The sequence below is a fragment of the Dermacentor variabilis genome, chromosome 3, assembly GCF_050947875.1.
Source record: "Dermacentor variabilis isolate Ectoservices chromosome 3, ASM5094787v1, whole genome shotgun sequence".
NCBI classification, from domain to species: Eukaryota; Metazoa; Arthropoda; class Arachnida; order Ixodida; family Ixodidae; genus Dermacentor; species Dermacentor variabilis.
In genome coordinates this window covers 99,292,653-99,320,592 of record NC_134570.1, presented here as the reverse complement: position 1 = coordinate 99,320,592, position 27,940 = coordinate 99,292,653, and the positions used below count along the sequence as shown (strand labels likewise).

The following is a 27,940-nucleotide window of genomic DNA, read 5'->3' as shown; positions in this document are numbered from 1 at the left end:
CGAAGCATGCGTCACGGCCAATCAGAGGGCTGCCCTCGAGGAGGCGCCCGTTTCACCCAATCAGCGGCTGTCTCGCGACGATTTCCCGCTTGAGAACGGGTGCCGATCGCTCCGCTGCACGAGAGTCTACAGCGTGCCGAGGGGCGCCAGAATGGAGAGCGGGAAACCAGCTTTCAAACGAGACCAAGATGGCGCCGATCGGTTCGCGTCGCGCGGAGCTACGGCAGCTTGAAAATGAGGCAAACATTCGCGCTTGGCGTTCAATTTCGGCTCACCGACTTTTCTAAATTGCCGTTTTTTTTATACTTCGAGTAGGAATTGAGCCATAATATTTTGTAGAGACATAGTTGGGACATTAAAGACTTCAAAAACGCAATTTTTGAAAATTGCCATTTTTGACCATTTTTCGCGATTTCAAGACCCGCGTCCCCCCTTAAGTTCAACTTCCAAAATTTCCTACTTTCGTGCTTCTATGGACCGGTGTCAAAAGGCCTACCAAGTCGCTACCTTTGATTACACCATCTCCAGGATCAGACCCGTTTACTCGGCCGAACAACCGCCTATGCAAAGTGGGTTGAAGAAACAAAGAAAGCTCTTCAAAAGTGAGAAATGGTGCTGCATGTACTGCCACTATGTACATTGACATGTTAACGATATCACATTACTGAATGATACTGAAAACCACAAAAAGAGGCCAACTCTACAAACAATAATTTATTCTTGGACAGCAGCAGCACAAGCAGATGAGATAGAGAGAACAGCAAGTGTGTCCAGATGGAAATGGTGCAAAATTTTTATTTGGGTCCCTTGACTCCTCCAAACATGATTTCATCCACCAACAGCAGGTTGCTTGCAATGACCGTGCTGAAAAACGAAACATGAACGTGTCTGTGATGTAAACTTCAATATTGCACGTGCAAGAAATGCGAGCCGGTGGCACAGCCTACCACGGCGACGGCCAAATGTAGCTAGGACAAAGAAATTTGCAGCTTGCTGCCGTCAAAATGCATGCGAAACATGTGCTAGCGATACATATCTGCATCAACCAATAGGAGTGCTTTCTGCATGCATATGGCAACAGTATACGTTTAGAGCTGAAAAATGGGCTAGTTGGTTCTGAGTTAAGTGCATTATAAGAACAGTAATGAACCATGACGCTACTTTCTCTTTACTTGCTTCTTTTGCTTTTATTATTGTACATAGAAGTACGGCGCTGCGGCTATCTGAAGCTCTGATCTCTTCTCTTTACGATAGTAGGAATGGAAAGCCATGCAAAGCCAGATTTTCTATTCATCTTTTGTTGACTGCACACTATAAAAGTGCAATTTTCTCAACATCTGCTCCACATTTCATCTTAATATTGCCCCATGTGGTAAAAAGGAACAACCAAGGATCGCATGAAATAAAGAGAATCGGGAAACTTGACCAAGTTGCCTATTGTAAGCGCCAGGTCACGCCTAAAAGGGGTGATGTAGTCAAATGAAGCAGTGGGCGGAATTTTTTATGCCACCCACGGTAGAAGAGCCTCGAATGACGCGGCACGCTCAACTGCAGTTGATGCTCTTATAGGTGGTGGTATCGGTTCTGCGGTATTTTTCATGTGTATTGCTGACGAAGCCTTGCACGTAACTACCGTGCTCACTGTAAAGGAGCACACAGTTGTTATATATTCGCTCCGAGACGTGCTGCCATACACCACATGAAAATTAAGAGCCTCATGCTATCTGCATTAATTATAACTGTGATTGTTCTATAAGTGGACTCAATTGTATCATCTTAGCCACTTCCACAACATAGTACACAATAATCATGACAGTCAACCAATTTTCCAACAAGAATTGATGTCATGAAGACATTATTATAGGCCCAGTAAATGTCATCACATAGAACAAAGAGGCTGCACCTACCATGAGTTGAGAAGCTGCCTCTTCACGCAGTAGTTGTCAAATATGCCTTCATTAGCAGGAATCAAAGCCTCCCCTGAAAAGATGAATAAACCTTTTCATACATGCAAGCAAAGAAACTACAAAATTATGCGTGGATGACTGCACATCACTAGACATAAGTTTAGACTTCCCTCTTTATGAATCATGAATTATCAGGGGCCAACCTACGCACAGCGTAAACCCACAAAAGTATGTTTGTTTGTGGCCTGGCATACTCGTGGAATGGGTTTCACATTTGACTGAAACTTGAACTCTGAAATTAGTTAAGGCTCAAATTTGATGTTGGAGCGCTTCTAGTTGATTACCTAGCTAAAGACATCAGTGTGTTGCCTTGCCCATACGATCTGTCCCTCGCAATGCCTGCAGTGCTGTGGAAGTGCTATCAGGTGCGTCAATCAAAAGCCTCCACGGACTTAGCATTACTCAGACAGAAGACAGTGCTGCTCTCCGAAGCAGAAAAAACATTATAGTTGCGTGCAAACAGCACTGTACAGTTGAATCCCGCTACAACGAAATTGACGGGGCGCGTGAAAAATTTCGCTGTTGCAGATATTCTTTGTCATGATATCAAATACAAATGTGACACGTGACTCGCTGACGCAAAAAGGAAGCTTTAATTCCAAAAATTGGTCAGTTTAACTTGTTTGTGGTTCTTGCCAAGCAATGGCACAACCCAACTCTCGCATGCCGCCAGCATGGCCATTGCCTCATCGTCATCCTGGCATCCAATTCAACGCCTGACTGTATAGAATGCGTCCATGATCTGCAATGTAGTTGGTGGTCCGGACTCGCATTGCATGGCTGTCCTTCTTCATCTTCGTCCGACGAAACACAGTCTTCCCGGATGCTCTTCGGGATTTCTTGGTCTGTCAATTCTTCACGCACCCCCCCCGCACGAGTCAGCTTGAATGTACTCGTCGGGATGTACGTCGGTGGGCACAGCTCCACTTTCTTGCAGGGCTACCCACGCAGCTGCAACTTCATTAGACGGCGACCCGTCTCCATCACTAACTTCGTTTTCAGAGTCTGAAGTCTCGGCAGCCTGCGCAGTGAACCCAGAACGGCTGAAGCAGCTGCAGATTACGGCACTTCTCTTTGCACACCACGAAGTGGCAATCATTTGGAGTGCCATAAAGAGGTCCACTTTTGTTTCGCGGCCCAACTGCATGTTCAGAAGCAGCCTTTGAATAAGGCGCTCACAGCAGGCCCGCTTCACACTCTGGATGAACCCTTGGTTGAGGGGTTGAATGATGGAGGTGCAGTTCGGTGGGAAAAACTTTACCTGCCTGTTTTCCCGCTTGGCGTCCTCTATGATGTGGGCAGAACAATTGCCTAAAAGTAGACAAATCTTTTGGCGTAGCCTGCCCATGTCCCCCGGTCGAAGGCTTCGACCCACTCTCCGAAAATAGCCCGGGTCATCCACGCCTGAGTCTTGGCCACATACTTCACGGGAAGGCTTCGATTTCCTCCGAAGCAGTCTGGTTTGGCACTGTTTCCAATGACCAAAAGTGGCCGCTTGACCAAACCGACCATATTAGCGCACAGGAACATGGTTATTCTCTTCTTACTGTGCTTGCCTCCGTGGCAGCACAGCCTCGTAAAATCCAGTCCTGGAGGGCAGGCAACTTGTAGAAGAGCCCGGTCTCATCGGCATCATAAATATCCGATGGTACGTAGTCTTTTAGGATGCGTGCGAGGCTGGTTGACATCCACGCACTATCACTATCACTATCACTATCCGCCAAAGCGGCTTCACCGCACAAAAATTTGCTGATGATGCTGTGGTGTGACTTGAATCTGTTCAGCCAACCTACGCCGGCCTTAAACTAATCTATTCCTAGCATGCAGGCACAATCCAGCGCTTTTTGCCGCACAATATCACCGCTAAAGGCAATTTTCTTGGCTTGCGTTTCCATGAACCAGGTGTAAACTGCCTTGCCTAAGGCCTTGTGCACCGGCTGAGTGACTTTCTTGTGCTTCTCTGATGTCCCTGAAGCTAGCACTTTGGCTATAGCATCCTTGCTGTTCAATATTGTTGAAAGAGAGCTTGCCAGAATTCCAAATTATTCCGCGATGACTGACTTTTTCTTTCCAGCTCCAGCCTGGGCGATAACTTGAACCTTCTCTTCTAGCGACAAAAAACTGCATTTCTTTGTCAGCTGCAGCATGCTTCAGCTGATGATCCAACAGCTTCGACAGAGACTGATCAAATGGCTTGTAATAGTTGTTGTCAAGCGTGCATCGCCCGAATGCCTTGTAGCACCCTATCAGGATTTGACCTCGCAGCCGCTACTTCGTGGTGTTGTACACCAGAGTCATTCTCACGAAACTTTGTAGAAAATGAAAAATTAGAAATACTATAAAAATAAAATTATTGTGTGTATGTTATTTGTACGCAAATCCTTTCCCTAACCAATATGACCCAAAACGTTTCCTCGGAGCTCGGATGCTCCTTCATAAGAGCGTGTTGCATCGCCATCACCAATGCAGCATGGCGGCTTTGTTTTGTTTATGTTGCATCATGACCCGAGCAGCTCCAGTTAGTGTGCTTTTTATGCTATCAAGGTCAATGGTTTGTGGCAAATGGGGTCAAGGCATGAAAAAAACAGTTTTAGGGGTTTCGATGAGCTACAGTTTAATTAATTTTGCTCACGTCTGCTCCGTAAAACCTTCGTTGAAGTGAAGATGTATCCGCGAAGTAGTTCGTTGTGGAGAGAATTTCGATAGATTATGTTCTATGGGACGATGGGGAATGAAAAAATCATTGTGGCGAAAATTTCATTGAAGTGGGCTTCGTTGTGAAGGGATTTGACTGTACACCTGTGATCAAAAGTAACCCATTTTCCTGATGCCTTGACACATAACCTGAAATTGACAACTTCAGACTTGGCTTTGCCGACATCGCAACATAGTACAGTGGAACCCCGTTCATACGTTTTTCACCGGACCGGGGGAAAAAACGTAACCGCCGGGAAAACGCAACAGTGAGGAAAGCTCCGAAAATGAATGAAAAAAAGTGCAGCTGCAACTACAGTAAAACCTCGTTAAACCGTACCCGCTTAAACAGTAGTTTCGGTTTAAAAGTAGTAAAGTCAATTCCCCGACTCAGCGGCCATTGAACATAATGTATTTAGTATCCGCATAAACCGTACCAGCTTATTGCGTTCGCATCGGTTAAAACGTAGCGTTTCCACTTTTCGTCGCGCAAACACGGCGGTGCGTCGTCTCCACCGGGCGGTCCGGCAGAACAACAAGCCTCAGAGATCGATACAACGGCCTCCAAGCGCCCTGTGCGTTTGCACGTGAAGCTGCATCAACATCAACATCATTTCGACGCCGTGCCAGAGAGCGAGAGAGCGTTATGGCGTCGTGCAAGCGAGGACTCGCGTCATGCCGAAGCTCGGATAAAAAAGACGCCGGGTGCTCAGCATGGAAGAAAAATTAGACATCGTCCGTGCTATCGAACGTGACACGAAGAAGTCGGCGCTGGCCCGCAACATGGAAATGCTGTTGACTACAGTGTGTGGCATTTGGAATGCGAAGTTGCTCGGCAGCGCTGCTGCGACCGCGAAGAGATGTCGGCTACGAGGTTCGACTTTTCGCCATCGTTGCCTCTGTTGTTGCCGAAGTGTCGACTAGCGACAGTGATGAGGACGACACGGAAAGCGACAGCACGGGCGATTCAGGCCCGACAGTGGCAGAAGCTGCGCGTTACGTCAGCCTCGTGAATGCAATCGTCGCAACGAGAACAGGGGCGCGATAACGTAACTATTCCAAACGAAAAGTTTTCCGAACTCCGGCACCCGGCAATGAAAAAGGCGCCCCGGAACTTATGCAGCACTAGTGCGCGCGTGCACGGAGAATACGTAACGCCAACGAGGAATCTGCCGTGCGAGTGTTTGCCGAGAGGAGCGGGGCTGGCTGAGAAGCTGGCACGCAGCTTGAGTAAGTTTGAGGCTGCTGTCGTCGTGCTAGGCCGCCGCGGCATCAAACGAAAATAACACTTATGTCGCGCGAAGTGAATAAATACTGCATGTTTTTTCCCCTTTCATCGCACTCTCTCTGAGTTCCGTTTTCTACAGGTAAGTGGGCGATGTCATGCTATTTCGGTTAAACAGTACTACCATTTAGTACGTACTTTTTCCGAGCTCCGGCCGACTACGGTTTAACGAGATTTCACTGTATAGACAATTTATTTCCACAGAGTGCACTTAGGACCTAAAAAAAGTCCAGAATGGTGGCTTTGCCGTTTCTTTCGCTCGCTAAAAATCACCACACGTTTCTCAATAGCCTGGAAGGCCGCATTGCTGTCAGCGTCGCTGTGAGGTGCGACGTACCTGCGGAGGAGGTCCAGAGCCACGACGGCTTCTCCAAAGCTAGGATTTGGCAACTCCCCGGCATTATGCGGCTCGTGCATTGCAGTCTGCGGCTTCACTCACGACCAAGTTCCCAACGATCTCGGCGATGCTCTGATACTCCGACGTCACGACGACAGCATCCAGGGCGACGTAATCGTTATATGCAAGTTTCCTTCCTCCATGGTCGTATGTGACCGCCATTTTGGCTTTTGGCGAGTTTTGGCCGCGCTTGGCCGGGCTTGGCTATGGAACTGGCGTGCGGCTTCTTGCAGCCAGTTCCATAGCCAAGCGCGGCTAAAACTCGTCAAAAGCCAAAATGGCAGTTGGAGCGCGTTGCCTACTTTAGCCCAGGCGGGTTCGGGGCGCTAAGTTGCGACGCATCATGCGGGATCGTTTTCACAGCTACTACGTAACAGCGGGGTTCCTTATACATTGGATCCTATGGAAGCTATGCCGGGACCGGATGAAAACGACGTAGCAGCCGGGAAAACGCAGCAGTGAGGAACGTAACGGCGGGGTTCTACTGTATTTGTCAATTTCAGGTGGTCAGTATGAGCTGCCAATAGATTCAGTTTCTCTGCCGATGCTATGGTCTGCCTACTTTTGATCATCAATGCAAATTATTATGCTGTTGTCAACTTGAAACCTTTTGTCTGGTGCCCTATGCACAGCCAAACGATGAAGACACATCTGTAGCAGCTTAACTTTAAAGGGGGGTGTGGCTTTCGAAATTAACTTTTCATTTCTCCGTGGATTTTGATAAAAATTGGCAGAAATACCGTATTTACACGATTGTAAGTCGACCCCTTTTTTAAAATTTGAAAGTCTGAAGTTGGGGGGTCGACTTACAATCGAAATCAAAACATGGCCCCGCCAAAGAAAGCCATACCAACGAGAGCTAAAACGTAGTTACAATTTTATGTTTGCTCTATGGCCCTACCCGTATCTTTTCGCTATCCCGCGTGTTTGTTCGCTTTTCAGAAGGGTTTTTTAACATTTTTGAGAGTCTTACATTGCATACAACACTCATGGGGGGTGTCGATAGTTGATAAAAGCGCCGCTGTTCCCATTTGCGGCGGCACCCTCAGAACGGCGGCGCTTGCGGGGAGTATCGGTAGTTCATGGAAGAGCAGACACCGCTCGCTGGTTTCTCTTTCTCTGTTTAAAGGCATTGGTATTGGTTTGACTAACTTCTTGACGCGCTCCACTTCGGCTACGTGCTACTTCTACGCTTCCCCAGTCGTCATGAGTGCTGCAGGCCCACTAATCTTTCGGCACTCGTTCACAGCAGCGTTCAAGAGGGCTGCCATCCTTTACGCCGAAGAAACAAATCACTGCGCAGCGGGCCGCAATTTCGATGTTTCTAAACGGGTGGTGCGAGAGTGGCGACTGCAGCGAAGCGAAATTTTCACCTGTGTGACGGCAAGTGAGAAATTTCCCACGTGCCGAAGTCTGGACGCTTTCCGGAACTGTAGGCTAAGCTTGCGGCGTACGTCGCTGAAATGCATGATCGGTCCCTGCCAGTGAAGTGCGACGTGGTCATGAAATAAGCCCGGACCTCCGCCTTAATTTTAAGGTTCTGCTCCGCCGTGAGTACGAGTGGCTGGCGGCAGAAGACTGCGAAATTACGCCAACCGGACCTGTCAAAAGAGCCTCCCTGACGGCTGCGTGTGGTTGGGTGCATTTGGCGTGGGCTGCTGTTCTGCAAGATGTCCTGGTGCGGTCGTTTGCCAAATTTGAAATTTCGCTGGACCACGACGCGCTGTGGGACCGCAGCAACGATGACGATGGCAGCACTAGTGAAGACGAGTAGTCCAATGACCATGTCAGCTACTAATAAATTTTCGTTATCGAATGCGCCCTCGGGTATTTTTTTTTTTTTTTCCGGTCAAGCGATATGGGGGGGGTCGACTTACATTCGAGTCGACTTACAATCGTGTAAATACGGTAGTTGTAATGTTTCTGTAATGTTATCAAAGAAATTTCAAATGCATATCTAAACAACTTCTTCATTTACATTTTGTTCTTTTGGGCTTGTCCCTAGCCTGAACGACTTACCGTATTTACACGATTGTAAGTCGACCCCTTTTTTAAAATTTGAAAGTCCGAAGTTGGGGGGTCGACTTACAATCGAAACCAAAACATGGCCCCGCCAAAAAAAAGCGATACCAACGAGAGCTACAGGGTAGTTACAATTTTATGTTTGCTCTATGGTCCTACCCGTATTTTTTCGCTATCCCGCGTGTTTGTTTGCTTTTCGGAAGGGTTTTTCAACATTTTTGAGAGTCTTACAGTGCATGCAACACTCATGGGGGGGGGGGGGGTGTCAATAGTTGATGGAAGCGCCGCTGTTCCTATTTGCGGCGGCACCCTTAGAACGGCGGCGCTTGCGGGGAGTATCGGTAGTTCATGGAAGAGCAGACACCGTTCGCGGGTTTCTCTTTCTCTGTTTAAAGGCATTGGCATTGGTTTGACCAACTTTTTGACGTGCTCCACTTGACTGCCGGCTACGTGCTACTTCTATGCTTCCCCAGTCGTCACTAAGCAGGCCCACTAATCTTTCGGCACTCGTTCACAGCAGCGTTCAAGAGGGCTGCCATCCTTTACGCCGAAGAAACAAATCACTGCGCAGCAGGCCGCAATTTCGATATTTCCAAGCGGGTGGTGCGAGAGTGGCGACTGCAGCGAAGCGAAATTTTCACCCTGTGGCGGCAAGTGAGAAATTTCCCACGTGCCGAAGTCTGGACGCTTTGCGGAGCTGTAAGCTAAGCTTGCGGCAGCGTCGCTGAAATGCGTGATCGGTCCCTGCCAGTGAAGTGTGACGTGGTCATGAAACAAGCCTGGACCTTCGCCTTAATTTTAAGGTTCTGCTCCGCCGTGAGTACGAGTGGCTGGCGGCAGAAGACTGCGAAATTACGCCAACCGGACCTGTCAAAAGAGCCTCCCTGACAGCTGCGTGTGGTTGGGTGCATTTGGCGTAGGCTGCTGTTCTGCAAGATGTCCTGGTGCGGTCGTTTGCCAAATTTGAAATTTCGCTGGACCACGACGCGCTGTGGGACCGCAGCAACGATGATGACAGCACTAGTGAAGACGAGTAGTCCAGTGACCATGTCAGCTACTAATAAATTTTCGTTATCGAATGCGCCCTCGGGTTTTTTTTTTTTTTTTCGGTCAAGCGATATGGGGGGGTCGACTTACATTCGAGTCGACTTACAATCGTGTAAATACGGTACAAAATGGGATAGAAGAGTCGCTCGAAGCAATGTGCATTTAAAAATTGGCAGAAATAGTTGTAATATTTCTGTGATGTTATCAAAGAAATTTCAAATGCACATCTAAACAACTTCCTCATTTACATCTTTTTCTCCTTTTGGGCTTGTCCCAAGCCTGAACGACTTATAAAATGGGATAGAAGAGTCACTCGAAGCAATGTGCATTTTGAAATGAATGGCGGAGGTTCTGACACTATTAAATTACTTTTATTTACAACATGATTTTTTTTTATTTCTAGTTTTATCGTGATAGCAAATATATGGACACTCCAGGCGCATTTCCGCCATCGCCGTGATGTTCTGTATAAAGTCCAAGTGTGATAACACCGTGGCCGTACGCCGCCGTATGCTTTAGGTACAAGTGAAAGCGTGCGACAAGCTGAGGATAGTGACTTGATAACGCACAAAGATCAATTCACTCTCTGCTGCTGCTGCTGCTATCCTTCGTGCCAGCATTTTGACAGCAAGTATACGCACCCATAGAGTGAGATGCATTTATGTTACCCTGTGGGCACGTGACACCATGCTTTTAATTTAGTGAGTAAGTGAATGTTTCTGAGTTTAGAGCTGATAAAACTACTGTCCTTACTTCGTATAGCTGTCTACTAATTTGCTATCGCAATCGATGCTTCAACATTCGGGTGAAACTGCAACTTTTTTCATGAGGCGACTGTACAACTAGCTGGACTATGAATTCAGAAAAAGTCACACTGGAAAAGCAAGAAGTAAACTGGACTTCAAAGAACACTGCAGAAACTACGGCCTAGCAGTCGCAAAGAAATCAATGGGACAAGCTGAGCAGTAGGCAAGAAAAACTATTTGATAAAATGGCTTTCAAAGTTGTACCTTTGATTTTAAGTTACCAAAAGGCACCAGGGCCGTAGTCATTGATGTCCTATCAAATGTGGGGCTTCTGGATTGTTTTGCCTTTAGTCTGAAGGGCAGCCGACTGCTGCACAGAAGTACAGCAAAAAGCAGATGTTGCCCCTATGGAGTGAGCGCTGGATCAATGGCCAACCATGCTGGAGTGATGTGGCAGGCGCGGCCAATCGGAGACTCCGGAACGACCTTCAATCACTTGCTTTTGTTCGCTTGTTTCAGTATGGAGGAGATAGCTGAAGCTGCAAATTTGAAGACGGGGACACGCACTTTCCTACGAGAGCAAGATCGCGGCACTCGGATGCGCCTTTCCGGAGACATTGTGGCTTCAAAAGCACTGCTCTTTCGCGATTTCCACAAAACTTTTCGCCACCTTGGCTGATACAACAAAATTTCACAGACAGTATTTCAGAATTAGAAAAAGGATTATAGAAACTGGAAATGTGATTTAAAAATATATATATATTCTCTGGCCATTTTTTGCTATACGAAAGCTGCGTCCCCCTTTTTCTCAAATGCAGGCTGCAAGGAGAAAACATCAAATGCATTGGAAGGAAGACGCATTGAAGCGAGCACATTTCAAGGCACCCCAATTAGAGATCTTCGGCAGCCTCTGCAGAAGCAGAAAGGCACTCTATGCCTAACATTGGCTTAATGATCGCAGCGCCAGAGTTTCCTCCAGCAGTTTCAAGTAGGAAACTCTACCGACTAAAATAGCGGAGAAGTGCCCAGCGGGCCACACACCGGTGCGCAGGTTGAGACCAATGGGCTGCTGTGCCTGCTGCTGCTCCCTCTGCAGCCGCACCAGTGCATCCTGTGGATCCAGGCCGCTGTTGGATGCCAGCGTCTTGACAATGATGAGGAGCGCATCCGCAAACGCCTGCACTCCAAGCTGCGCCTTGCCCTCGACCGTTGGACGCATTGCGACCAGGGCTGCATGCGCTGCCAGCTCAAAGGCCCCTGCTCCGGGCACCACACAACCTGCACAGCACAGTGCAAACAATGTTTTCAAGACACGGTGAGGAGGGGCCGCACAATGGCCAAAACAGTGCAGAACGCTGAATGCTTGGCAATGCAATACACAAACATAAATCAGCAGAAAAGAACCATAATCAAAAAAAGAACATTTTCAGGGAATCCAAATCCACACAATATATGCATAGATCACGTTGAAACTTGTAGCAATTTACCATATTTACTCAACTGTAACGCACACCCATCTTATGTGAAAAAAGGAAAGTCCTTTACAGTGCCATGCACCTCATGCTTTCATACAAAAATACTACTTTCTCTCATTTGGAAAAACAGATTTTTTTCCTATGCATTAAAGTTGCAATAAATAAAAAAAGTCACACTTTCACCCAAAAGGTGAAGCATTGATTGCGATAGCAAATTAGCAGACAGCTACACGAAGTAAGGATAGTAGTTTTAAGAGCCCTGTAAACTTGTAAACATTCACTTACTAACTAAATTAAGCGTGGTGTCACCAGCACACAAGCAAATATGAACACGTCTCACTCAATGACTGCGGAAACTCGGTGTCAAAATGCTAGCGTAAGGAAGTGTGGCAGCATCAGTGAGTGAATTTACCTTCGTACTGCCTCTTTCTTCAATGCGAACTAAGCATAGAGAACACAGCACGATGCGCCTAGACGCATAGACTCTGTCCCCATCGAAGATCGCTGTAAAGATGGGGCCCACGTGGCCGAATGCGGGTGTGCCATATGCAGCAGCCACCTAACTAGAATGCCTCCTTTTCTCTGCACCAGTTCCACATGCAAGTTTCAGGAACTCCAAAGTGATGTAGCCCGATTTCCATACACGTAATCACTTTACTTTTAAATGCAGCATTATGATGAACTCTGCTCGCCTTCAATCGGCACGTCCACGCTGATAAAGCAACCACAGGAAAGGGGAATGCAGATGATGGACTGAGCGCACATACTACAGCACATGGAGAAAGCTACAGCAGTTAGGCTTGAAGTGTGTACGAGGCGGCCATCTTGAAATGGCAATGCCAATATGGTAATACAATATGGTAATACAATATGGTCGTACTCGATCCAACATACATATAATGTTTGGAGCCATTTTACCAGTAAAAAAGTTCACTTTTTTATTATTTGTATTTAACTTTGTATATATTATTGCACCTTATATTTTTTCCCCTGTTGCCTATCAAACGTGCATCATGCTGTACTCCAACTGCAGTATTGCAGTATTTACAAATAAATAATAATAATGTTAGATCCGAGCGAATACTGTACTTTTCCTTTAGTAAGCGACGCTAAGATTCAGCAAGCTGGTTAGTGCTGCACTTGTGAGACAATAACCCATGCAATTATTACTTTTTATGCATAAAACTGTTTCGAAGTGCTAGCATGAGCATTTTATTAAGTGATCGCTGACTGCTTTGTTCTTGCCACTCACAGTCTTCAATTGCGTTCTTGACGGCACGCAGTCCATCGTACACAGCATCCTTGATTTGGGTGAGGGTGTGCTTGGTGGGTCCCTTGATGAGCACTGTGACCGAGCGTGGGTTCTTCAGCTCCTCCACAAAGGTGAACTTGTTCTCGCCAAGCACGTGCTCGTAAACGACTCCAGCGTGGCCAAGCACGTCAGGGGTCAGCTCCTCGAAGGAGTTCATGGCCTTGCAGCCACACGCCAGCGCCAGCCTGGAACCAAAGGCAGGCATTCATGTCACGTATGCTCAAGTGCCGAGGCATTGTGGCATCATGCAAAAAAAAATATATATATATATATATATATATATATATATATATATATATACGGTCTACAGACATTTTTTCCCCCCTTTTTATTATAACATACTTCAACAGCTACTGAGGCTATATTCTCACCGAAGAACTTTCTGGGACATCACTTCAGTGCAGCCAATTGACAGGAATTACCGAAGCAGATGGCACTAACAGGCAGCACACTAGTACTTCTCATCAGTTACTTCCCCTTCACCCAGTTTCTCGGTCCACCTGCTAGATAGGCTATGGAAATATTATGGAAGCGATAGCACATTTACTTCCGCAATGAACACACTTTCTTGCAAAAAAAAAAATAATTTATGTGAAATTGAAGACTGGTGGACAAGCCTTCATTACACAAGACACCGTTTCTAGCGAACATATTGTAATGGTAGGAACAGCGCACATTTTTCAAGAAGTTTAAAAAAGCAGAAGCAAACTTCGAGCAGCAGAGACTGGCCAGCAAAGACACTGGTTTTAGATCACCGTGACATTTTCAAGGACTTCGCAGCTGCTGACTTTGCCTGCTCAGGAACACTTTCGAATAAACTTGCTCAAAGTAAGTTCCTCTGATGTCCTTTCAGCATGAGGAGACTTCTGAGGGTATTGGCCACAGACCGAAGAGTGCAACTCTGCTCGGGCCTTGTTTTATTAATGCTGTGGAGCATATCTGTTCACACATCGAATGTCTCTTACGTGTGCCCCACTGTATGCCACATCTTAGTTCATTCAAAAAGTTCAGCAAAAGTTTAGGAGACTGCAAGCTGATAAACTAATCTTAATGGGGGACGTGGCAATGAAAACTTTCTTTTTTTATTGATGGGAATAAATTTGTCAAATTTGGCATTCAGGGGTGATTTGTTATGCCGATATCATAAATGCAATTAGTTTTGTGCTATCTATTATAGTTCTCAAGTTACAACAATTGACAGCCTGTAATGGTTATCCCAATTACACATAAGTTTGCCTAAGATTTTCACATCCACATGTTCACAAGGACCCATTCTGTGCAATAAAACAATTGGTTTATTTTCTAAATGCCGAAATGAGCTTAAAAATTTCTTTTTAAAACTTTCCTATGCATATTCTTACTAACAAATTTTGCAAAAAAAAAAAAACCCTAATTTTTTTATGCGGTGCAGTTAAGAATGGACAGCTTTATTGTACTCATCAATGTTTCAGGATGTAAGTGCAAAAGACAATGCTTTTGTCTTAACTGTAAAATGGCACTCGGATGACAAAGCAACTGCACAAAAAATGAAAGCCGAGAAAACAGAGCTCGAAGTTTCATTTGTTTTAAACATTTAAATATTTGCTTTGAGCATACAAAACCTGCCTGGGGTGTAGTCCTTTGCCTGTGAGGACACATTTCCTTTGCATTCTTATGTAGTTTTTTGCTTTCTTACAGCAGTTTCGTGCACCTTAGTTGACTTTTTGATCATCGTGCATTCATCCGTAGTGCAGAGGTAGATGACAGTGCATTCAAAATGTCCGTCCTTTTCTCTCGTTGCGCAACCTGTTTGTTAGTGATAGTTGGAGCTGAAATCCACAGTTGAATATTTGACACGAAAACTTCTGCTCTGCTGATGTCGTGTTGCTGTCACGACCACATGCAAACGCACCGTCACCATAGCCCACGGTCGTGTAGTCAGCACTGCACGCGGGCGCACTTTCCCGGTCACCCACGAGCGCCAGTCGTGCCTCGTCAACAGGCTCGGCGGCATCCGCTTCTATGAGTAGTTTTCTCCCCCTTTTCCATCCCTTTTGTGGTCTTCCATACACGTTGGCCGTTCGGAACTTGATTCCTTTGGGGCTCATCACAAAAAACATGCGTCAATCACACTGACTGGTACAGTAAAACCTCGTTAAACCGTACCCGCTTAAACAGTAGTTTCGGTTTAAAAGTAGTAAAGTCAATTCCCCGACTCAGAGGCCATTGAACATAATGTATTTTGTATCCGCATAAACCGTACCAGCTTATTGCGTACGCATCGGTTAAAACGTAGCGTTTCCACTTTTCGTCGCGCAAACACGACGGTGCGTCGTCTCCATCGGGCGGCCCGGCAGAACAACAAGCCTCAGAGATCGGTACAACGGCCTCCAAGCGCCCTGTGCGTTTGCACATGAAGCCGCATCAACATCAACATCATTTCGACGCCGCATGGACGCCGTGCCAGAGAGCGTTGTGGCGTCGTGCAAGCGAGGACTCGCGTCGTGCCGAAGCTAGGATAAGAAAGACGCCGGGTGCTCAGCATAGAAAAAAAATTAGACATCGTCCGTGCTACCGAACGTGACACGAAGAAGTCGGCGCTGGCCCGCGACATGGATATGCTGTTGACTACAGTGTGTGGCATTTGGAATGCGAAGTTGCTCGACAGCGCTGCTGCGACCGCGAAGAGATGTCGGCTACGAGGTTCGACTTTTCACCATCGTTGCCGCTGTTGTTGCCGAAGTGTCAACTAGCGACAGTGATGAGAACGACACGGAAAGTGACAGCACGGGCTATTCAGGCCCGACAGTGGCAGAAGCTGCGCGTTACATCAGCCTCATGAATGCGATGGTCGCAAGGAGGACAGGGGCGCGATAACGTAACTATTCCAAACGAAAAGTTTTCTGAACTCCGGCACCCGGCAATGAAAAAGGCGCCCCGGGACTTGTGCAGCACTACTGCGCGCATGCACAGAGAATACGTAACGCCAACAAGGAATCTGCCGTGAGAGTGTTTGCCGAGAGGAGGGGGGCTGGCTCAGAAGCTGTCACGCAGCTTCAGTAAGTTTGAGGCCGCTGTCGTCGTGCTAGGCCGCCGCGACATCAAACGAAAATAACACTTACGTCCCGCGAAGTGAATAAATACTGCATGTTTTTTCTCCTTTCATTGCACTCTCTCTGAGTTCGGTCTTCGACAGGTAAGTGGGCGATCTCATGCTATTTCGCTTAAACAGTACTACCGTTTAGTACGTACTTTTTCCGAGCTCCGGCCGACTACGGTTTAACGAGGTTTCACTGTACACGGAGCTCGCTGCTGCGCAAATGCGCGCAAGACAGGTTCGTCAGCAATTCAAATCTGCAACAGCCAATAGGAGCGCAGCCTGTGCCCCACGTGACTACTGTGCCCAATCGCAATGCCACATTTGCCTTTTTTTCGATCTCTCCTCTTTACGATGATACCAAGATGGCGGCACTGCGTCAACGGATAGCCGGACGATCCACAGTACGACAGGGCCTTCCAAAGCCAGATCTTTTTCACAATTTTTGATGACAGCACTCTAGGAACGTGCTGTTTTCTCTATTTTGGCCATGTATTTTGTTATAATATTTCACCACGTGGTAAATAAAGGTCCATAGATCGCAAAAAATAAATAAATAAAAAATTTCATAATTTGGCCACTTCAATTGTCACGTCCCTCTTAAACTCAAGTTTAGGAGAACTTGATGCAACATTCTTCAAATCGTAGAACAAGCCCAAATTTGTAGTTAACTTTACTTCACAGTAAGCTTATCAAAATTTGGGAGAGTTGGCAGGTATTAATTCACATGTGCAAACAAAATGGCCATGGGTCCATTGAACTCTTCAACTATAAAAAACGTGCAATGCTGACAGACACAAAGCAGTATGGCTAAGTGCTGGGTGCAGACTAAAAAAAAAAGGAATGATTAAACTCACCGCTCCATGTTCCTTCGCTTGGCACGCCTCAGAGCCACAATGCCTTCCTTGGCCAGAAGGTCCAGAGACATGGGGTCAATTCCCTAAAAAAGTGAGGGACAAAATGGGCAGCTCAGAATGTTTTGCATTGAAAATGACCTACTTCCACCACAGAACACAGCTGGCAAAAGTATCAGCCACAGCGTAATCACAATGCCAAATGAAAAGAAAGAAAGAAAGCAATGCATGTCAATGAACAAAGATCTGCCAGAAGTGCTAGCTACTGATAAAGTTTTGCTTACAGATTACAACTTTTGTCTGAATGGTAAATTACAGCACATCCACAAGATAGCGATAGGTTTCTCAAGTTGATAGCACCCAGCAAAGTTCGTATTCAACAAGAAAGATTACGTCACAAAATAGCACGGGCTGTCAGTGCGAGACAGGACAAGCTGAACAAAGGAACCAGCTTCTAAAAAAAAAAAAATAATAAGCTTCTCACCTGTTGATTGATGACGACAAAGTTCTTTTCCGGGGTATCACAGACCTTGCGCTTGAGCTCAATGATCTTGTGCACCCTGTTCTCAATGAACTGCCGCTCGGCCTGAACCAGCTTCTCACGCTCGTCGGCAGACTTGTAGAAGAAGCCAGCATTCACTTCCCTGCATACAGGAAAAATACAGCAGTATTAGCAATGCACAGAAAATCGAAGCTCAACTGCTGCTTCTTTGTCATCTTGTGTCACTTACCGTAAAGACTGACCCATAAAACTTGATAATTAAAATGATCTCCTCGAGTTCTCTTTTTTACGCTCATACATTTGAGGGGCACCGTTTCAAATTGTTTCCGAGTAGAGTGGACCCCCACTTACATGTAAAGAAAGAAAAAAGAAGACGAAGAGACCAAGAGCCAGTAGATACATACTTCCCCAAAAAACACGTTTCAAATAAATAGTTTTCGTTGTTTTCCATCGTGATTGCGGGAACAAAGAAATTAAATGAACTGCGACTATATCAATGAAGCTATATACTACATAGTTCTGCACAAATAATTTGAAAGTTGCCTTAGGCAAAATCATATAAAAGTTGATCCAAGACAAGCCACGAATAAAGATGCAGAATGGTATATGCACACAGAGCGAGGTTTTGTGCTTCTTACTACGGAAGCCCCAGGAAATGAAGTACAAATGCGCAAGGCTTTTATGTGCTCTAAAATGGACCAACGTTTGCCCCACATCTGGGGCAGCCTTTCATAACATCAAATTTCTCTTTTCATTCCTTGCCACTTGTTACCCATTGCACCAAGTGGCTAATCCAAGCAATAACAGTGGCACAGTTGTGTCTGAGCCAATGACGAATAGTTTTGAAAAGAATGGGAAATTAAATAAACTGTCACAGAAAACAGGCCTTACGGTTTCATTTACACGCACGGGAATCTCAGCAGATGAATTTTCTGATACTCTGCCCTCTCGTAACAAGTCACAAAACAAAACCAACCAGCAAATCTGTCATCAAAGGAAGCAGAAAAAAAAAAAAGAAGTTGGCGTGGGTCACTGCTTGTACGTACGTCTTCTCGTACTCCAGGGAAACATTGCAGGCCAGCACATAGGCATTGCGGACCAGCTTCTTCATGTCCGGATGCCTCGCCCCGTGGTCCAGCACGAGTCCGCGCACCAGCTGGGTGTCCATGTCTGTCTTGTGCTGCATCTCCATTATCTCCACCATGTGCAGGTTCAGTTCCTCCCCTGGCCTCTGTATCGCCAGCACGGCATCCACGCACACCTCCGTCAGGTGCTGAGCCAGCTCGGGGCTCACCTTGGTGGCAAGCGCCGTGTGCGCCACCCGCACCAGCAGGTCCCGGTCCACCTCACTCGGGGTGATCTTGAGGGTCTCCAGCACTTCCAACGCTTTCACCAGTGCCTTCTCAAAGCCATCTGCCACGATCCGAGGGTGCAGGCCCTGCAAGGATTCAAAAATATTTTTTTAAGAGTAAATTATGAGGTTAAAAATTAATTTAAAATTATACAAATTTAGACAAAGTTATGCCCAAACCCCAATCTGATTACAAGGCACACCATAGTGAGAGACTCCAGATTAACTCAAGACTACTTAGGGTTTTTAAAAGCGCGCCTAATTTAAGCACACATGCTTTTGTATTTTCCCCTCTTGAAATGCAACTGTCGCGAGTGGGATCGAACCTGCAACTTCAAACTCAGTAGCGAAACTCCATAGCCACTGGCTTGCCGCAATGGTTGCAAGGGTGCAAGCATGAAGCTTTATTTAACCCACGAGTTAAGGGGAAGTTCTTGCCCGGGCACAACTCTGACACCGCCTATTCAAATACATGTAAAAAGCAGAAATGCTTTTCCGAGATAACCAGTCCGCCGATTTTAATGAAATTTGTTGCACCAGAGAGAGAACGATAAATTCTAGTGACTGCTGGAAGCAGAACTTTCATTTCGGGCCAAAATGTTTTTAAAAGGAGAGTTAAACAAATTAAGTCTGAAAAAAAGAAATGGAAGCACGAAGTTTACAAAATTTGTAGCTTTGCACTAACAATAGACATCACAGTTCTGTAAACTGCATGCAAAGCGCATCCAAAGTGAATCCGAAGCAGTCAAATCTGATTTATCAATTTACATCTAATGTGAATTTGTTACATTGTTTGAAAGGGTTTTGCAAAAGTCCTGCTCACTATTACTGGTCTGTTTGAGAGCCATATATTATGCATCAATTTTGTCCGCTGTAAGTGTACCATTAGAAACAGTTTACAGAGTTGTGATATCGCTTTACATCACTGAGTTACAGAGTTGTAAGCTTTATAGTTTCATTTTCTGAAAATTTATGATTTTAAACAATTTTGATTAAAATATTGACGGCCTAAATAAAATATTTGCTACCAACGTTCACTAGATTTTAACTTTTTTGTTTTAAATGCAACAAACCTCATCAGATTTCATGCCGTGGTTGCCAAGAAAAATAATTTCTCCTTTCCTATGAGTGGGAAAGGGACACAAGTTACCACGTGGAAACTACCACCTGGTTCGTGTCCGTACACGTCATTTAACATAAGGCTTCCAATCTTTAGACATAGTCTTCAACTGTTTTACAATTTTTTTTTTTTTGTGTCTAGTGTAAAGTGCAACTGGGGCTGTATTCTCGAGCTATCACCTTTGCAAGGTTCTGCCGTGATATGACACCGGACACGTTCCCATATAGAGCCGGCAGCATTCCTGACCATATATCTATGCCAATGTATCTGATGTCAAGTCACTCAAAATCTCGATGAAATGGTCCCCAAAAGTGATCACTTGAAACGTACTGCCCGTGATTTCAAAAGAATCAACACCTGTTCAGTTGTCTCTCTTATTTTTGTGGTTGGTCCTGAATTATGAACGTGTACATCAACTAGTCAAGCAGTTCAAATATTACCACTCGCAGCACACACCACATTTGTTGTAGCTATATAGACGTAGATTGCCTCACAGCGTCCCTACAGAAGGAAGTCCATGAATTTTTAATAACCATGTTAAGCAGCAAAACAATTTTTGGCATGTATTTTATCAAATTTTAGTTTTTCTTTTGGCTTTGACTATAATATTCTTCATATTACAAGGTTAGCAGGCATGGAGCCTATGGATACTGTAGAATCCCGTCATCAGAGTGGAGCTGTCATGGCCACCCTTTTGGCCTATCAGAGATGGAAGAACTGTCCTTTTAGCCAATCAGAGCTGAAAAAGATGGTGAACTTGACAGTGCCCAGAACAGCACCCCTAGTCATGGAAGGATCTGGTAGTGCCGCATGGCTTTTACAATGGATCAATACCAGCGTGGCAAGAGTCAACACACAGACACAAAAAGGCGTGCCTCTTTGTGTGTGCCATTTTTTTTCTTTCTAAAGACAGCTTAGCTTCATTGCATTTCAATAATTAAAGGGACACAAAAGAGAAGTGCTAAATTCGTTTACACTGATCAAGTATAGTACTATTCTGTAAAAATTATCAATTGTACAGGTAGAAGGTTAATTACTCTTAAAAATATGAGCACTTATGCTTCATTTTTCTTTAAATTTTGTCCCAAAACCCTAGTGCTGGTACATCAAGAGTGATGTCATGTAATTAAAAGCATGTTCCCATACCTGGGCTACTGTGGTGCTGCAAAAGTTCTCAAAACTACCTTAGTTCAGTCTTTGGTTCCATTGGTATACAATGGAGCCCATATTTAACCAACATTAGGTAGCTAGGCCCAAGCAGGTGCCATCAAAATTAATAATGAAAGGATATTTTGCAGCAATTCTTGGAAAAGATAAAATTTTATTCTGAACCAGATAGGAGCAGACATTCTGATTTTGGGGCAGCCTGGAGCATGCAAACTTTAATTTAGAGCATTAACATCATTATGTCAGGTAACAGTCACAAGGACTTGAATTTTTCAACATTAAAGAAGCGTTGAAGAGCAACCGGAAGGCATTTTTCATACTACTTTTGTATTATGTGCTAGTGAAGTGACTGGGGGTGCTTGCCAACAGATGTGAAGAAGCTAGGCGTAGTGAATACCACAGTGGTTTATTCAAAGGCATTTCAAGGTAATATAACAGCTGATTCTGAAGCACCTAATACTTCATTTTCCTACATATGTTTCTCCATCTCTTGAAGCTTTGCAAGTGCAATGTGGAGCTGCCTTTTGCCAGATGGGTGGCTTCTTTGACCCTCTGCCATAGCTTTATGTTGGTGGACAGGAAAAGAATGACAAAGCATACTATGGTCACCATCCTTGATTTTCTTGTTTTGGAACGGAGTTCAAATACAAAAAAAAAAAAAAGCTTTAAAAAATTTGAATTATGGGGTTTTATGTGCCAAAACTACTTTGAGGCACATCGTAAATTTCGACCACCTGGAATTCTCTAACATGCACCTAAATCTAAGTACACGGGTGTTTTAGCATTTTGCCCCCATCGGAATGCGGCCGCCACGGCCGGGTTTCATTCCTGCAACCTCATGAAAAGTTTCACAAAGAACAATATGTAGTTTGCTTTGTTTTTTCAGGCACTACCAAAAATTCAGTCTTCCACTATAGGAGCTTGCAATATGCCAAAATCAGTAGGCACCATTGGCCCATGTGAAATGGAAATGCGAAGTACGCGAGCGTAGATACAGCAGCTCCAAAAAACGCAACTCAACATTTCTCCATGAGAGACGACCTAAGGCCCTGCTGGATGCACACACACAGCAATGAGGTCCACTGTAGAGTTAAAATGGAATGCACATAACAGAAAAAAAGTGTGTTTTACCAGAAAAAAAATAAGAAAGAAAGAAAGACAGTAGTATCAGCTCAGTATCTCACAAACTAGAAGCGAGTGTTAAAAAAAAATTAACGGTGACACCGTTCGTTCAGCTACCAGAACACGAATCAGCATCAACTTCAAGCCCACATAATGTCATCATTATAATTAGTGCTACAAAAGAACACAAAAACAATTTACATTTGCTCATCACTGTCCAAGCGCAGGATGGTGCATAGTCATTGACTAGTGAAAAATGAAACCAGAGGGAGGACTGCTTGCACGACGCACCGCACAGGCAATGAACAAAGCAGCTACGGAGACTGCACTATAGCAATGTGAACACGGAACTGACTGATTCAAGGAATTCTACCGCACAAACTAAACACGGACAGAGAGCACAAATGACAAGACGGGCCATCCCGTATGTGTTCTCTGTCCACGTCTAGTTTGTGCCGTAGAATTTCTTGAATATGACACAGCAGCTAGCAGAACATGGCCCAGTAACTAACCAATATTCTGGCCTCGATTGACTTCACTTTCCCACTCAATTGAGGCAATGCTCAATTCTCAACCTCAATTGCTCAACCTCAATTGAGGTTGTTCGCACCCCACTGGTGGATAGAATACGAAAGTTACTTTTACATGATCTACGACACCAACGAGACAACCTGCAGTGAGCCGGCTATCTTTCACTAATGGATGCCACTGCCAAACCTGTTCTGGAGCAGCATAGTGCAATTTAGATCACTCTTCCACTTTCAGCGCAATATGGCACAGCTGTTTGCACGAGTGTCAGAATGCTACAATCCGTGCAGCATTCCCGCCCCTGACGATGTCACAGCAGGTTTGTATGGAGACTTCAATGCAGCGCCACCATTTATATTCCATTTTTGTTTTTAGTTTTTTTTTCTGTATCTTCAAGCCTTCTCTCACTATTAAGAGTGGCGCTTCTCTCCTTAGAGTCACTTAAAGTCTGGATGCAACTTTTCCGGGACATGCTTCTTGGGAGAAAATTAAAGTGATTAAGACAAGCTCAAGTTTGTCCTAACATTGTTTTGCCAATAATGATTACTAGTACCTAGCCCGTCGCATTTCGATTTCAAGCTGTCTCCCCTTTTAACAGATACCAAAATATTGGGCATAATGTGAACTCTGTCACAGCGTACCGCAAGTTATCTTATAAATCAGTTGGCAAAACAATCTTCCGTGCTGCAATAAGAGTCTGAAATCTGCTTGTGACACCAATGACCCATAGACCAATGACATCTTGGCTAAGGAGTTTGACAAAAGCAGGAAAAAAAAAAGAATGTTATTAACCTCAGCAACGTAGAAGTCAGCCTGCTTGAGGAGCTCTCCAATGATGAGAACAGTTGACGTTGTTCCATCTCCGGTGATGTCATTCTGTGCTGTCGAAGCCCTAGCGATGAGGTTTGCAGTCGGGAGCTGAATTTGCTGAAAGAGTGAACATGCAGGCTGTGGCATGGCTGCTTCCATTTAAAACAAAGAAACAAACTTACAACAATGGTTACAAATAAATCCTGGAAGTTTCATCACTAAACACTGCCAGCATAGCCCAATATAGTATTGCACCCTTAAACAAAGAAAGCTTCAAGATTTGGTAGGCATTTTTAAAATATGCATAACCAGCTGTGTGCTAATAACAATATTAGTAATAAAACCATACTGACAGCAACATCAGCCTATTGGTCCACTGCAGGACAAAAGCCTCTACAAGTGGCAAGTTACCCCTGCCCTATATTGGCCAGTTGACTCCTGCAAATGCTTACGTTAGCTCATGTCAGCAACTTACGCCTGCGAACTTCCTAATCGCATCACTCTATCTAAACCTCTATAGCCCTCAACTGCATTTTCATTATAAACATCAGAAAGGCAAAACGCTCACTTCAAAACAACAGCAACATATTGGCCATTGGGAATAGGTCTATGTGGTTACATGACTTAAGTGCAGCTAATTAGGCCATGCCCAGCTATTGAAGCACATTTATGTCTGAACTTACCATTTCATGCAGCAAGACATTGCCGTCCTTTGTTATCTTTATATCACCGGCTCCCGATACAAGCCTAGAAAGAAAAATGGGACATTGAGAAATTCCGAAAGATAGCGCTGCACTGCTTCCTTGTAAAAGAACGCACAGTTGAAGTCGCTCAAATGGTGCAACTGCACCAGTTGCATTCACAGACTGTCCTCTGTACTGCGATCTGCTGAAAGTTATAATCAACATCATGCAAATACTATCTGACATCTCTTTTACAAATGTAACAGTTCGAATTTGATTTGAAAGTGATCCAATTCAAAAACTTGTTCTCAATTTCTCTATATATTCAGCCATGGCCAAACATATAACATTAGGATGATTACCGAGGCACCCTCACTGTTCATCACACAGAAATACTTTACTATTTCAACAAACTCACAGATGATCTGCCACAGTAAGTGTAATGCCACAAGAGACCAGTTACTAAGCAAGCCTGTTGAAGAATTTCCCCACGTGATAACTTGCCGTAGCCTAACGAATGCACTTTGAGGCTGCCATCACATTTGTTTTCTTGAATTCTCAACAGAGCTCCAAAAAATGCCCCACTAATGTTAGGTATGGTGGTGCTGTTTAATGAAAGAACACTAACTTCCCACCTATCATTACTATGGCACAAAGCTGTACTCTGTTTCACACTAAGCAGGCAATGCTATTGAAGCTACGCTAGTAAGGCACAGAAGGCTCACTCCACACGCTTTGCAGTGAAGTTGTTTTGAACCCGAAACAATTTCTATGAGATGACTCCTTCATATATTACAATTTACCTTGTGAATGTAAGGTTACGCCAGATCACAGTATCATTTGTGAACCTATATGCCTTCAATATGCGAAATGCCAGGGAGTTTTACATTTTGTGAACCCAAAGTACTGGGTTTACAAAAGAATTCAAAAGGTTATACAAAAGAAAGCAAAAAGGGTACAAAAGAATGCAGGTGTGACGTGGCACTTAAGGTGTGCAAAGGTCCCTTTGGGTACACGAAGCCTTGGCTGCATACAACCTAAAACTTCCTTTACCATGTTTTGGCGGCAAGCACAAGCACTGAACTGTGGCCCGCTGGGCCACTCCATTTGTTTGGTGCTGAATATGTTCGGAACAGTGGCACTTTCCACGTAACGTATCACTTTTTGTGATGTGAAAGTACCAAGACAATGTCACATTGTGTTACACGACAGATACCTAGATCTTGCTTTTGTATGTGAGACAACTTTTTGGTTGTGAACACAAGCAGTGGGGAAGGTTTCTTTAGGCTTTGTGGCATTGCGTGCTATGTATGAAACAGACCATAGGCCTCTATATGCACCTAGTCGCTTGATCTTTCAATATATGTCTAGACTAAATGAAATGGCCACTACTCGCCCTTTGCATGCAATCTGCCCAGTTGAGATCCCTAGAGTATGCTTAAAGGGACACTAAAGCGAAACAACAAATCAGTTTAGACTAATAAAGTGTTTTTGAGAACACTGCAGGAAGTCATTTCAAAATAATACTTTATGAAATAATAGTTTAAGAAAATGAAGGTCTAAGTATCAGTATTTGAATCTCGCGCCGAAATCCCAGCGCCGGTACGTCAGTGTGACGTCAGGGATTCCAAAGTATGTTTTCGCATTTGGGCCGTGTTGGCTGAATAAAGGTTCCCGAAACTTGCCATGTTTAATATTTGGTTCCTTTAGAACACGATCTAGTCAATCTGTACCGCTATATATAATTATTAGGCCCCAGAAGATGCCATCAAAATCCAAGACGTCACAGCCCCCAGGTGCGGGAACTTAAGTAGGCGTCGCCACCCATATTTCATTCTTGCACTTTTTCTGGCTTACCAAACGTCTTATCGTTGTAAGAGTGGTGTTTTTGGTGTTGTAGAACGGTAATTTACTGATGCAGAAGAAATCATTTTTCCCTTTAGTTTCCCTTTAACATTGTATATATAAGGGTATAATAAAAGCTTTTCCACCTGTCTATTTTAAGAATGCAAAAGTAGTTGGTATTTGTTGAATTTGCAATTCTTGGCCTATTTATAAATTGACATACTAAGGGCACGAACTGCCAACAATATCACAAGTGACATCGCTCGTAACAGTGACTGTAGTGCAACCGATTCATAACGAGAGCAAACATTTTTAAAAGCTATGTATATTTCACAGGCAACTAATACGGCAAGGTTCTGACTGGTGCTGTAAATGTCGCGGGCTGCTTTTTTCGTTGCGACGATAGGCTGGATCTTTTACAGGTATTGCTCCACGAGGGCACATGTAACCAGCAAGCGGAGGCCTCAGAAGAGCACCTGAGATTATAATAAAGGAGGCGGCGCAGGATCTCCAGGACACCCAAGGGGTAGTAGGGGAATCACAGGTGGAAGCAGGGCGACCCATGGGTTGGAGCCGCGGAGGCCGAAGCGTGCCGGGGGTGTTCGCATAAAAAATTGGCTGTACGCTCTTGCGGACAGCCAATCTTATACACCCCTGGCACGCGCAGGCCTCGGCGAGCCCCAACCCACGGACCGGTCCGGGTTCTAGCTTTGATGTCCTCGTTGCCGCTTTGGTGTCCTGGAGGCGCCGCCCATAATTCTAAATAATGACACGTTGTTACATCTAGTAAAAAAACACGATTGAACAAATATAGTTACGTCCAGCCACCAACTTGTAACTCTTTTTACTTGTGCTCGCGTCCGTACTTGCTGGAATCCCTTATACGTTCACCATGCACCAACTGGCCCAGCAAGCCACATCACTAAATTGTAACGCTAAGTTCAGCACTACCCCGTCCCGCGCTTACTGCAACACCAGTCAGAACTTTGCCAGTTAATATTTATAGTTGTTTCTACGGGCATACGTTTAGATTTCATTCGTGTTCATTTACATTTCACTAAATTCCGCAGAGGACATCTCTGGTAAGAGCTGTACCACAAACGCACAGCAAGGCGACTAGTCCTGAGAGTAACGGCACGCGTAGGCAAGAGAGGTACAGCTGTGCAAGGAACGTTGTAAACCACTTTTCGCATTAGCAACAAGCACCTCGTGGTGGCCGCTCGTCTTCACTGCAGCACACCGATTAACTTGTCCATATATGGAATCAATGGGCCGTCACGAACGGCACTACACAAAAAAGATCAGAACGTTAGCGTTATAAAGGCTCATTAAGCTTTCCAACTCAACTTTACAGCTGGTGCAAGCGAAACACCTGACCGTAAACGACCTCGCAAAGGTAAAACGACCCGTCGCGAACTTTCTAGAGTGGCCCTATCGCAAGCCGGCGTTTCGTGCCGCCTCGCGGGACACCTGATGAAAACATCACCGATAATTCTTCACAGCTTGCACAAACAAACGATCAATTCCAATCGGGGCAACCTGGAGTAGCGTAACTGAAATTATCGCGGTGGAAGTTTTGTTTAGCTCTCCCCAATACAGGGTAACAAACGAAATTAAAAGACTCCGACGACGCTTAGGCTTAGAACGGCACAATGCCTACTCACATTTTCATCGTGCCTGTGGGGCCCAGATTCGTGCGAAGAACATTTTGCAGACCCTTTGCAGCGTTGATGTTGACAGCAAGAGCCTGGGCGTGGCGTGCTACCTCAGCCTTGGGGTTTAGCGTAAGCACTGCAGCCATTATTGCACAAACTCGCTTCGCTACTTCGGCGCCGATTCACGTGTTCATTCACTCAAACGCCGTCCCGACTGAAATTGTGCTCTCATGGTTGCCCGCATAGCTTACGGGCTTACGTGCGCCCGCCAAACCGAGCGCA

General features: G+C 45.1%; 1 protein-coding gene across 1 annotated transcript; it reads right to left on the bottom strand.

The window, feature by feature from the left end:
- Positions 1 to 699: 699 nt before the first annotated feature.
- CCT6 (chaperonin containing TCP1 subunit 6) lies at positions 700 to 27,893 on the bottom strand. The gene is made up of 10 exons (XM_075686042.1): positions 27,668 to 27,893; positions 24,159 to 24,222; positions 23,458 to 23,592; positions 18,424 to 18,815; positions 17,360 to 17,519; positions 16,879 to 16,961; positions 12,886 to 13,130; positions 11,200 to 11,436; positions 1,908 to 1,980; positions 700 to 864 (listed from the first exon to the last, which is right to left on the bottom strand). Exons 1-10 carry the CDS (start codon positions 27,802 to 27,804, stop codon positions 795 to 797), a joined length of 1,596 nt encoding a protein of 531 aa, XP_075542157.1. The 5' UTR covers positions 27,805 to 27,893; the 3' UTR covers positions 700 to 794.
- Positions 27,894 to 27,940: the final 47 nt, after the last annotated feature.

What these genes read in the sequence shown, in the direction of transcription:
- CCT6 (XM_075686042.1), bottom strand. Translation starts at nt 27,804, where the DNA reads ATGGCTGCAGTGCTTACGCTAAACCCCAAGGCTGAGGTAGCACGCCAC. An exon ending in AAGCGAAGGAACATGGAGCG is followed by an intron (nt 13,131 to 16,878) that starts GTGAGTTTAATC and finishes CTTTGGTTCCAG; the next exon opens with GCTGGCGCTGGCGTGTGGCT. An exon ending in AGGCAGCTTCTCAACTCATG is followed by an intron (nt 865 to 1,907) that starts GTAGGTGCAGCC and finishes TTCGTTTTTCAG; the next exon opens with CACGGTCATTGCAAGCAACC.